This window comes from Dermacentor silvarum, chromosome 7, assembly GCF_013339745.2.
Source record: "Dermacentor silvarum isolate Dsil-2018 chromosome 7, BIME_Dsil_1.4, whole genome shotgun sequence".
Classification (NCBI taxonomy): domain Eukaryota; kingdom Metazoa; phylum Arthropoda; class Arachnida; order Ixodida; family Ixodidae; genus Dermacentor; species Dermacentor silvarum.
The window spans coordinates 25,414,628-25,427,031 of NC_051160.1; the positions used below are offsets into that span (position 1 = coordinate 25,414,628).

General features: G+C 46.7%; 1 protein-coding gene across 8 annotated transcripts in view; it reads left to right on the top strand.

The window, feature by feature from the left end:
* LOC119457760 (uncharacterized PE-PGRS family protein PE_PGRS54-like) overlaps positions 1–12,108 on the top strand; it is a 194,495-nt gene extending 182,387 nt beyond the window's left edge. For 7 of the 8 annotated variants that reach the window (XM_049670386.1, XM_049670388.1, XM_049670387.1 and 4 more), the window contains 9 exons: positions 351–401; positions 1,037–1,099; positions 3,199–3,249; positions 5,384–5,446; positions 7,167–7,217; positions 7,854–7,916; positions 9,091–9,144; positions 11,262–11,324; positions 11,904–12,108. In XM_049670386.1, the coding sequence (XP_049526343.1) occupies positions 351–401; positions 1,037–1,099; positions 3,199–3,249; positions 5,384–5,446; positions 7,167–7,217; positions 7,854–7,916; positions 9,091–9,144; positions 11,262–11,324; positions 11,904–11,926 (482 nt within the window). In that variant the 3' untranslated portion in view covers positions 11,927–12,108. The remainder of the gene's footprint in view (positions 1–350; positions 402–1,036; positions 1,100–3,198; positions 3,250–5,383; positions 5,447–7,166; positions 7,218–7,853; positions 7,917–9,090; positions 9,145–11,261; positions 11,325–11,903) is intronic. The other variant, XM_049670395.1, reaches the window with a different exon arrangement.
* The last annotated feature ends 296 nt before the right edge of the window (positions 12,109–12,404 follow it).

The following is a 12,404-nucleotide window of genomic DNA, read 5'->3' on the forward strand; positions in this document are numbered from 1 at the left end:
GGAAAGGTTTGTTATGGACAATTTCTAACAAGAGTACGCGGTGTATTTCAGAGAGAGAAAAGGGCTCGCCTTCCGTCAAGCTTCCATTGAGTTTGCCTCGCGAGGACGGCCAATAGAGGTGGATTAAAGAAGCACTTTGTCTGATTCTTTTTTTTTAGTGATTACCTGACGCAGCAAAAGCTTTCGCTGATTGGCGCGGAGGTGTGACATCGAGTAGAAATATTCTTGCAAGCATGTTGACTATATTCTTTCTGCTGAGTGATCATACATCTTCCACTAAGAATTGTCAGCATGTGCGCGTGTGCGTGCGTGCGTGTGTGTGTTCATTCATCTTCTTTTCATTGTGTCAGGTGGCACTGTTGGCAGCCTTGGCGGATCATCAGCTGTGACGGGAGGCTCTAGTGAGTACTGCTCCATCATGCAACCTTAGAAATAGAACCCCGGCTTTCATTACCGAAAAATTGTTTTGAAACGTGAATAGAAACTAATATTTTATAAATAACTAAGATAGTAGTCCTTGAAAAGGAGTAAACTACATGCAAAATATTCGCTCAATAATCCTTAATTTTTCAAAGCGCAGTATGTCGTTCCGATTCAGTTGGTATAGATTTTATACGCATAGCGGTTGTGCCGACAGACATCTTGCATCATTACTTTACCGCTCTTCCTAACTCTTAAAGCATTGACCTTTCCCATGAAAAACTCTGCCTGTTTTCTTTCTTGCTTACTGATTTTGTTCTAATATATTCTGTACTATACATTAGTATCATTGAAACCTTTCCACCATGCAAAGCCTCTGAAAAAGTGTATGTATTTTGTGACATGCGCATAGCAAACGGAGATTGACGTGTGCCCTCTGTACGTAAGCAGGGACAAGTGGTGGCATAGCATTTAGACCTCCTGAAGCCGTGAATATTTGCGATTTTGCCTCCTTTTTTTCGTCAACCTCCATTCTTTTATCGACCATCTCGACAGGCACTTATCTGCATATATTCTTCTCTGCAATACGCGCGCTAAACCAAAACTTATTTCCCAGGGCCTGGCGGCAGCAGCCTTTCGGGCAGCGGCGGATCACTGCCAGGCCTGACAGGTGGTTTGAGTGAGTGCAACTGTTACCCTTTCATAGTAGCAAGCACAGTTCGGTAATTTTGAAAGCACGCAGGTACAATGGCAAGATACGCATTTACTGGCTAGAGGCCTATTGGTGCAATTGCGAACATCAAAGGGGCACTAAGCACTAATGCTTAGAGACGTTAAAATAAAACAATAAATATCTTAGACCACAGCGTATATTCATTTATTTCGTGGGGGAAACTTGTTAACAAGGGAGTAAACTGACGGATAAATTTACCTTCCTGTAGTTTTCCTCTGGAATCAAAGTCTACTACATCAGGATGACATCACGAACTTCAAAGTATTTTCTTTTATTCAGGCCAGTTTGGCACAGGAAAGCTTCTGGAAACTTGCTGGGTTCAGTCACTCGCTCATATATAATGGAAAATATTCCTTATTTAACGTTCCTTCCTATCAGGCATTTGAATGGACACATTACAGAAGTGCCGTTCATCGCAATGCTACGTCTCCGAATATCTGGCGCATCTACACCAACAATGTTCACGCTAAAAAATGAAATCCTCGAGTTTTACCTGCGAAAACACGATATGATTGGTGGGTTACAGATCACTTTTCACCACCATGGGTTCCTTAAGGTGACTCCGCTACTTACACTACGCTATTTGTACTCCGCCTCACAAACATTTACAGCCCATCGGTTTATGCCTAGGCTCCCGTAAAATTTCCATATGCACGAGCAAAACTACGGTCTCCTGAGCCGATCCAGAAGATTGTACAGAACGGGTCCAAGCGCAATGGCACGTGTCTTTGCGGACTCCTGGTGGTGGGCGCCGGGACCTGTAACACACCCTTGAATTACCCTTGTCACACCTGGGCCCAAAGAGGTCCAAGGCACAAGGGTAAGAGCCGAGTTTTTATTGTGCAAGTAACAATCATCATAATGAAAGGGTTACGTTCGTTACGAAGGTCCGATCGTATCGGATCCTACGATAGGATCTTAGCCCTAAAGACCTGTCACCTGTCACCTGTCACCTACCTCTCTCTGTATCACCCACTTCCCCTTACCCCAGTGAGGAGTAGCAGGCTAGAGACACGCTCTCCAGGCCGACCTCTCCTCCCTTCTCTTCATTAAAATCTACTCTCTCTTAGCCCTAAAGGCTGACCCGCGTCGACCATGTCTACGTTTGCACTGCCCTCTCTTTATCGGTGTTCCAAGCGCTTGCCTATCCAGTTTCCTTTCCATGCGCACTACCGGGATGGCGTCGCCATCTAAACGTCACGCCTACCTAATTTCGTCCGGCTCCTCGGGGTGGCGGTCCCGTCGGCCCCACAAATGTATATGAAAAACCAGACAGACAAGTTGCCGTTCTCTATTCTGAATTTCAATTCTCTTCTGTCGTCGTAATGGGGAGGCCCGTATGGTCCGGATTCCCGTGGGGCAACACACCTACGTGCTAAACAGCTCCGCTGGTCATCCACCTCCACAGAGTGGAATGGCTCTTGATTTTTGCAGTGATGCAAATAGAAAAGTGTGTTACGGACAATGAGTAACGAGAGAAAGCAGTGTGTTTAAGATTGGGAGGAGGGCTCGCCTTCTCCGGCGTCGCGAAGATGACAATTTAATACGTGCTTTGAAGAAGCTAGTGGTCTGGTTCTTGTTTCTGATTGGCTGACGCTACCAATAGCTTCCGCTGACTGGCAAGGAGGTGTTGGCATCAAGTGGAAAGACTCTTGCAAGCCTTTTGGCTTTTCTCCTTTTTGCTGAATGCTCATTCATCAACCAGCGAGAGATGTCGATGCGCGCGTGCGTGCTCATGTGTGTGTGTGTGTGTGTGTGTGTGTGTGTGTGTGTGTGTGTGTGTGTGTGTGTGTGTGTGTGTGTGTGTGTGTGTGTGTGTGTGTGGTGTGTGTGTGTGTGTGTGTGTGTGGTGTGTGTGTGTGTGTGTGTGTGTGTGTGTGTGTGTGTGTGTGTGTGTGTGTGTGTGTGTGTGTGTGTGTGTGTGTGTGTGTGTGTGTGTGTGTGTGTGTGTGGTGGTGTGTGGTGCGTGTGCGCGTGCGTGTGCGCGTGCGTGCGTGCGTGCGTGGGTGCGTGCGTGTTGATTCCTCTTCTTTTTCTTGTGTCAGGTATCACCCCTGGTAGCCTTGGCGGTTCATCAGCTGTGACGGGAAGCTCTAGTGAGTACTGCTCCATCATGCAACCTTACAGGAAGAACACCGCCTTTGATTAGCGAAAGATTGCTTTGTAACGCGAATGAAAGCGAATATTTAAAAAATAACTAAGATAACAGTCCTTGAAAAGCTGTAAACTCCATGCAAAATATTCACTCAATAATCCCTAATTTTCTGAACCGCCGTATGCCGTACCGACTCAATTGGTATACATTTTATATATACGCATAGCGAATGTGCCAACAGACATCTTGCTTTATTACTTTACCGCCCTTCTTAAATGGACACTAAATAGAAACCGGAAGTTGAGCTTAAATGGTAGATTATCCTTTCACGATCACAGCCATACCATTCTTACTGCAAACAGATGTTCAATAAACGAGAAAATAGCGAAAAACTGAAGGATAGGTGCTGACGCCCCTTCGAATTTCCCGCACTACACGTTCGTGACGTCGGAGATTACAAATGCAGGCCGGTCGCGATTGGTCGAGAGCGATTTATCGCTGTTAATAAAACGCAAAATAAAATGCACCTTAAACGTACATAAACAACATTTGCCAACTTTTTAAACCGTTTCAAGCGAGGAAGCACAAGTTTAGCACAAAATTAAATAAATAAGAAAAAATGGCATGGCGATACATCCGGTCGTGATAGTTTCGTAGTTTCGTTTTTGGTCAATGCATCGTTAGTTTCGTTACAGTGGCTATTCTAGACACTGTAGCATCGTCGCGCGCGCCTGTCCCGCTCTACGGTGTTTGGTTGCCTGTTGCGTGGCTCGAAAAACGTTGACTTCGCGGGAAACAGCCAGAAAATGCCTCGTGTGTGTAGTGTTGAGGGCTGTATAAATGGCCCAAGGCGCTTGCTCAGGGGCAGCGGCAGTCTTGACTCGATTGTGTCCTTTCATGTGGTGTCGCGCGGTGAGCCCCGGCTCCCCGGCGTTCGCAATGGCTCAGTGCTCTGCCGATGATAAAACGGCAAAAGAGCCAGAGAAACCGATGGTGTGCTCTCTGAATTTCTCGCCCTTGGATTATGTGTATAATCCTGCCCTCGGAAAGTATCTTGGCGTGCCCCAGAGGCAAGTCATTTCTCGAGCAGCTGTTCCCTTAATGCGGCCTTCATCAAACCCCCTACCGGTGCCCCTGCAGCAGCAAACTGGCGGCTCGGTGAGTGATGAATGTCATTAAATAAAGCCACGAAATAACCATACCGAGTACGTGCGCAACTTTCTACGCTTGTTCTGTCGGGAACATCGTCGCCTGGCGGACCGGATGCTTCGCTCTCCCTCGACGAAAACGAAGCTCTGCTTTCCACCGGCGCGGCCGGCGGCTCACCGCCATCGTACGCGGAAACACCTACCGCTCGAGCACGTAGGATCATTTCGCGCTCCGCTTCACTGAATATCGCTGAAATGCAGTCCTGCTTCCCTGGCGAGCTCTTCGTTGCAAGGTTCAGCGGCAGCAACGGTATCCATCGCGGCGAACGCAAACGCAGCGACCATGCATGCAGCCATGATGCATCCAGTGCCTCGGCCGTTTACGCAAGCGGTGACATATCATGGCGCATTCTGATTCGCTGAGGGCAATGAAATCTGTGACGACACTGCTTCAGCGCCAAATCTGGCGTGAGAGAAATTGAGGAAGAGATATTTGGTCTTTGTTTACGAATTTCTCCGCTAATAACTCACATTTTTGCACCCAACAAAAACTGCATGCATTCCTGAAGGTCCCTCTTTTATTCCAGCTGAACTTCCTGTTTCTCTTTAGTGTCCCTTTAACTCTTAAAACATTGACCTTGCCCATGAAAAGCTCTGCCTGTTTTCTTTCTTGCTCATTGATTTTGTTATAATATATTCTGTACTATACATTAGTATCATCAAAACCTTTCCACCATGCAAAGCCTCTGAAAAAGTTCGTATATTTTTTGACATGCGCATAGCAAACTGAGATTGACGTGTGCCCTCTGTACGTAAGCAGGGACAACTGGTTGCGTACAATTTAGGCGGCCTGAAATCATAAATATTTGAGAATTCACCCCGTTTCTTTTCTTCATCCCTAGTAATTTTATCGACAATATCGACAGGCACTTATCTGCATATATTGTTCTCTGCAATACGCGCACTAAACCAAAACTTATTTCCCAGGGCCTGGCGGCAGCATCCTTTCGGGCAGCGGCGGATCACTGCCAGGCCTGACAGGTGGTTTGAGTGAGTGCAACTGTTACCCTTTCGTAGTAGCAAGCACGGTTCGGTAATTTTGAAAGCACGCAGGTACAATTGCAAGATACGCATATACTGGCTAGAGGCCTATTGGTGCAATTGCGAACATCAAAGGAGCACTAAGCACTAATGCTTAGAGACGTTAAAATATAACAATAAATATCTTAGACCACAGCGTATATTCATTTATTTAGTGGAGGAAACTTGTTAACAAGGGAGTAAACTAACATATAAATTTAGCTTCCTGTAGTTTTCCTCTGGAACCAAAGCCTACTACATCAGGATGACATCACGAACTTCAAAGTGTTTTCTTTTATTCAGGCCAGTTTGGCACAGGAAAGCTTCCGGAAACTTGCTGGGTTCGGTCACTCGCTCATATATAACTGTAAATATTCCTTATCTAACGGTCCTTCCTGTCAGGCGCTTGATTAGACATTTCACAGAAGTGCGTTCATCGCAATGCTACGTCTCCGAATATCTGGCGCATCTACACCAACAATGTTCACGCTAAAAAATGAAATCCTCGAGTTTTACCTGCCGAAAACACGACATAATTGGTGGGTTACAGATCACTTTTCACCACCATGAGTTCCTTAAGGTGACTCCGCTACTTACACTACGCTATTTGTACTCCGCCTCACAAACATTTACAGCCAATCGGTTTATGGCTAGGCTACCGTAAAATTTTCATATTCACGAGCAAAACTACAGTCTCTTGGGCCGATCCAGGAGATTGTACAGAAAGGGTCCAAGCACAATGGCACGTGCCTTTGTAGACTCCTGGTGGTGGGCTCCGGGACTTGTAACACACCCTTGTACGACCCCTGTCACACCTGGGCCCAAAGAGGCCCAAGGCACAGGAGTAAGAGCAGAGTTTTTATTATGCTAGTGACAATCATCATAACGAAAGAATTACGTTCGTAACGAAGATCCGATCGGATCGGATCCTGCGATGGGATCTTAGCCCAATAGGCCGACCCGCGTCGACCATGTCTACGTTTGCACTGCCCTCTCTTTGTCGGCGTTCCAAGCGCTTGCCTATCTAGTTTCCTTTCCATGCGCACTACCGGGATGGCGTTGCCATCGAAACGTCATGCCTACCTAATTTCCTCCGGCTCCTCGGGGTGGCGGTCCCGTCGGCCCCGCAAATGTATATGAAAAACCAGACAGACAAGTTGCCGTTCTCTATTCTGAATTTCAATTCTCTTCTGTCGTCGTAATGGGGAGGCCCGTATGGTCCGGATTCCCGAGGGGCAACACACCTATACGAGCTAAACAGCTCCGCTGGTTATTCGCCTCCACAGATTGGAATGGCTGTTGATTTTTGCAGTGATGCAAATAGAAAAGTGTGTTACGGACAATGAGTAGCGAGAGAAAGCATGGTGTTTTAGAGTTGGAGGAGGGCTGGCCTTCCCCGGCGTCGCGAAGGTGACAATAAAATACGCGCTTTGTAGAAGCTAGTCGTCTGGTTCTTGTTTCTGGTTGGCTGACGCTACCAATAGCTTCCGCTGACTGGCAAGGAGGTGTTGGCATCAAGTGGAAAGACTCTTGTAAGCCTGTTGGCTTTTCTCCTTTTTGCTGAATGCTCATTCATCATTAAGTGAGAGGTGTCGACGTGCGCGCTCGCGCTCATGTGCGTGCGTGCGTGCGTGCGTGCGTGCGTGCGTGCGTGCGTGCGTGTTCATTCCTATTCGTTTTCTTGTCGCAGCTATCACCGCTGGTAGCCTTGGCGGATCATCAGCTGTGACGGGAGGCTCTAGTGAGTACTGCTCCATCATGCAACTTTACAAGAAGGAACCCCGCCTATGATTAGCGAACCATTGCTTTGGAACGCGAATAAGAACTAATATTTTAAAAATAACTAAGATAATAGTCCTTGAAAAGCAGTAAACTCCATGCAAAGTATTTGCTTAATAATCCTTAATCTTTCGAACCGCAGTATGTCCTTCAGACTCAATTGGTACAGATTTTAAACGCATAGCGGATGCGCCAACAGACATCTCGCATCATTACTTTACCGCCCTTCCTAACTCTTAAAGCATTGACCTTTCCCATGAAAAGCTCTGCCCGTTTTCTTTCTTGCTCACTGATTTTGTTCTAATATATTCTGTACTATACATTAGTATCATGGAAACCTTTCCACCATGCAAAGCCTCTGAAAAAGTGCATATATTTTGTGACATGCGCATATCAAACTGAGATTCACGTGTGCCCTCTGTATGTAAGCAGGGACAACTGGTGGCGTAGCATTTAGGCCTCCTGAAGCCATAAATATTTGAGATTTCACCCCGTTTTCTTCTTCATCCCAAATAATTTTATCGACCATATCGACAGGCACTTATCTGCATATATTCTTCTCTGCAATACGCGCGCTAAACCAAAACTTCTTTCCCAGGGCCTGGCGGCAGCATTCTTTCGGGCAGCGGCGGATCACGGCCTGGTCAGACAGGAGGTTTGGGTAAGCGCACCTTGTACCCTCTCGTAAGAGCAATCACAGCTCGTTAATTTAAAAAAAAAACATCTAACGACAAACTATTAACCAGACGCCGTAGCGCGTCCGACAAAATCACCAGTGCTTGCCCTGTCGTGAAAATGGGAGTAAGTGAAGCTTGTCGTCCGTTTCTAGCGTGAGGGCCTCCGAAGCCCAGGCCAAACGTCAGCGAAGAGCCACCGACCCTGAGTTTAGGGAAAACGAAGCGGAACGCCTGCGACAGTGTCGTCTTGCCGCAAGCTTCGCTTACCCCCATTTGCTTGAGAAGGTGAAGTGCTCTGAATCTTTTAGGCTTACAAAATTAAATTCTGGAGTATTTCCTGCCGACAACACGATATGATTGGCTGGCTCCAGATCAGTTTTCACCACCGTGGTTTTTTTTAATGGGCACGTCAGTTAAATACTTCGCTACTCATACTCTGCCTCACCAACTGCTTGCAGTGAGGCAAATGCCGAAGTTTCTAATGAAAAATGCGTAGCGAGAGACAGCTGCGTATTTTACAGAGGAAGGAGGGCTCACCCACTGTGCATTATTGATCCTTTCCATTCCGTCAAGCTTCCATTCAGTCGGCGTCACGAAGACGGCTATAAGAGACGTGCATTAGCGAAGCACTTCAGCTGGGGCCGGATTCACAAAAACTTTATTAGGCTAAAACTGTTCGTACAAGCAGGTGTCAGCCAATCGTGGTATTGGACATATCATTAGCGAAGGCGGTTGGCCAGTGGCAAGCAGTACTTAATAAGGAAAAGCTTTGTGAATTAGGCCCCAGATTGGCTGACGCTACCAAAAGCTTTCGCTGTTATGCACGGAGGTGGTGACATCCAGTAGACATATTCTTGCAGGTATGTTGACTATTTTCTTTCGGCTGAATGCTCATACACCTTCGAGAGAGCGCGTGCGCGCGCGCGCGCGCGCGGTGTGTGTGTGTGTGCGTGTGCGTGTGCGTGTGTGCTTGTGCGTGTGCATGTGCGCGTGCGTGCGTGCGTGCGTGCGTGCGTGCGTGCGTGCGTGCGTGCGTGCGTGCGTGCGTGCGTGCGTGCGTGCGTGCGTGCGTGCGTGCGTGCGTGCGTGCGTGCGCGTGCGTCTGCGTGTGTGTATGTGTATGTGTGTGTCTTCATTCCTCTTCTTTTCTTGTGTCAGGTGGCACCGGTGGCAGCTTTGGCGGGTCGGGGTCACTGGTGACGGGCGGCTCCAGTGAGTACTGCTCCATTATTCAGCCTGATCACAACATGAACCGCGCCTGTTATTAGCTAAACATCGCCTTGGAACTGGGTGCTTACGTAGAGCGACTGAAAAGTAACATTTTGAAAATAACTAGGATACTGTTGCTACAGTATCAGTGAGCTCAAAGCAAATTTTTCGTTCAATAATCCTTCATTCGTCTAACCGCAGTATGTAGTTTCGACTCAATTGGCATATGCTGTCTCAAAAAAAAAGAAAAAAAAAAACGCTGCAGCGAACATCCCTACAGTAGGGTTTTCACTTGGGCTTGTTGGTTTTCCATTAAGACCGTGTTTCATTGCGCGCAAAACGACATGGACAAAAGAGGGAACACGTATAACACACACGAAGCGCAAATCATCCCTCACACACATCCCTAACCTATTTAAAATAAAACTGGGACGTTGTACGTGCCAAGAAAATGATATTATGATGGGGCATACCATAAGTGGTGATTGCGGTATGATTTTCTCCACCTGGGACTCCTGAACGTGTGCCTACATCCAACTACCCGAGCGTTTTTATGCATTTGGATTCCATTGAAATGCATCCGCCGCGTCCAGAATTGAAATAGCGACCTCCGGTTCAGCAGTGCAACGCCGTAGTCACTAAGCTACCATGGCGGGACAGCACTTCCAATACCTTACAGTGAGTCTCTTTTAAATATGTGTGAGGCGGCGTGATACAAACCGCCATCTCCCAACTTAATACCCTGACGCTGTACTCACAGTCTACGGACACATGCACGGAGCTAGCGAATAACAACCTCATCGCTCTCTTTTTGTTTTGTTTTTTTTTTTCGAGACCACTAGCGGCGTATTGGTGGCGATGATGCTGGCGATACGGTCGTTTTGCTGCCATCTATATTGCGACAATGAAGTTACCAGGATATTAGCCAAGAAGTTTAATAAAGTAAGAACCACCAACACTATAGGACAGCACAACATTTAGTAGGAAAAATTCGTCCGAGACACTTGACTGAATGCGAAAGCATTACAGTACGTTTAGTGAAACCTTTAGTCAGCCAACCTACGCAAGAAGTTCGGCCACCAAAATTTATCGCTCCGCGCGTTCCGTCGATGCTTCGCTGCGCGCCAATAGCGTGTGCTCGCGCGAGCATGCACGGCGGCGTGACGTGTGCAGTGACGCACCAACTAGGCACACCTTTAGTAAGCCAGAACCGTGGAGCCGCTGTGGCGTCGGAGCAGCGTGCTCGGCTCCAATCCTGGCGGCCGAGGTTCGATTCCCAACCGGACAGAAATGCGCCAAATTTCCTTTTCAACGCCATTAATTTACTTTCTCTACAGGAACCTCCTTGAGAAACTTGACGTCAATGTGTGCATGTTTGCCGTGTTTATAACTCTTTGCACCGTCACCCCTTTTTGGTACCATCGATCGCACTCTACGACGGAGCTATGCCGAAATAAAAAGAACAGATGTGACCAGCTGCCTAAATGAACATCCGCCACCATTTCTGCTGCATCTGGAACGCACCGTACAAACCATGTGCTAGTAAAGGGCTCTGTTGCAATGAATCCACAGCATGCCGTACAGAATCTGAACGGGATCGGCTCACAATCTAGCGTGCAGTTCAAGACCGGGCGCGCTTATTCTTTCTGCAAAGACTGCCATGAATCTAGTGACGTGGAGTACTGCAGGGAAATGCAGTGATTGGTGATATGGGAGGAGCAGAAGAGATCAAGTATAATAGGAGATGTTGTGTCTTCGCTGCATTTTTACGGGTCTGTAAACTAATGGACGTTTGGCAGTGCGATTCGGCTCTAAACGGCAGCACTAAGGCAGAGCCTTAGTTGCTAGTGACTGACAGGCTAACACAGCCTGTGCAACAAAAGCAACCTGCAGACTGGTTTGCTATTCTTCATTCATTTAACGGAGTGTGGATCCTGGTTCATTTTACGAGAGTGTGAGCTTTTTCAACCCACCTAGTGTTCACAGAATACTATATTTAAATGATGGCTTCAATGCTTCGAATGGAAGATTTTGTTGTTTGGCTTTACACGAAAGCTTTAATTAGATTATCATTTGTGGAGTACAATGTTTCCTCTTTTTTTTTTTTTTTGCTGCTTCAGGCTCTGCCGTCAGGGGCAGTGGCGGCCATGGCGGATCTAGTGGTGCAGCGTTGGGTGTTAAAGGTAACTGCACCTCTTATTGCATTATGAAAACTAACGATGTGTGTTGTAGGAGTGATGGTAGGATGATTAAAAGTGTGACCCCTTATAACGTTTAAGATTATTGAAAAGTTGGCTTCTGGAATGAACCGAAACACTAACTCTGTTTAGAAACAGTCATTGAAAAGCAATCGTGTTAATTTTCCTCAACACCTTCACTTGGTCAATTAGCTGAATAGGCCCCAACATGACATCTAGTCGCCATACACAACCTTGCTATTTTTTTAAAGCCGTATGAACTCTGACTATTCTCTGCTCACTTGTGCCTACGTAGACCTGTTTTTCATGGAACTTCGCCAGGTCTCCCCGGTCGTACGTGTAAGCAACAATTCATGCTGCATGTTGAACGATATCCAGGTTTTAACTTATGTGCCGTATCTTGCTTGGGCTCGTAATAATGCTAGATTCTTGCTTTACAGGAGTTGTATAGAGCTGCTCGAATACTCTGAATTCAATGAGTATACTAGTATAGCATGCAAATAATGTATGTACACCTTCTACCAATTGACCGAATGCGGCGTCTCGTTTCTTTTTCTGTTTTAGGCTCTTCTGGTGGCAGTGGCTGAAGAGCAGGTGCTGTTCCATGGGGATAACCAGTATCTTTCGACAGAAGCGGTCATTACTGGAACATTCAACTACAAAATATCCTAAATATTAACAGCTTACACTTATAATAAAACAAAACTTGTTACTTGAAAATAAACTGGAATGCCGCTGTTTCTTAGGATGAAATAAAAGAAAGCTCTGTTGGCTTAAGCTCCTCCCATGGCCTCTCCACCTGGTGTCCGTCGGGAATTCATAAACCACGTGATACATGGCCGCTCCGTATGGCATTCCTACGACTTGAAAAACGTGAGACAGTTTTTAAGAATCTGCCGTGTACATTTAATACGAAACACTATTTCACTTACTTCAGGCACTTTGCGGAAGGTTGGGAGCGCTCACCCCATTTCGAGACTCCTCAGTAAGGAAAAGTGGGTAACCAATTGGTGGAATAAACCTTTGTATTCCAGCACCACAACCCATCGGTATATCAGGACACGG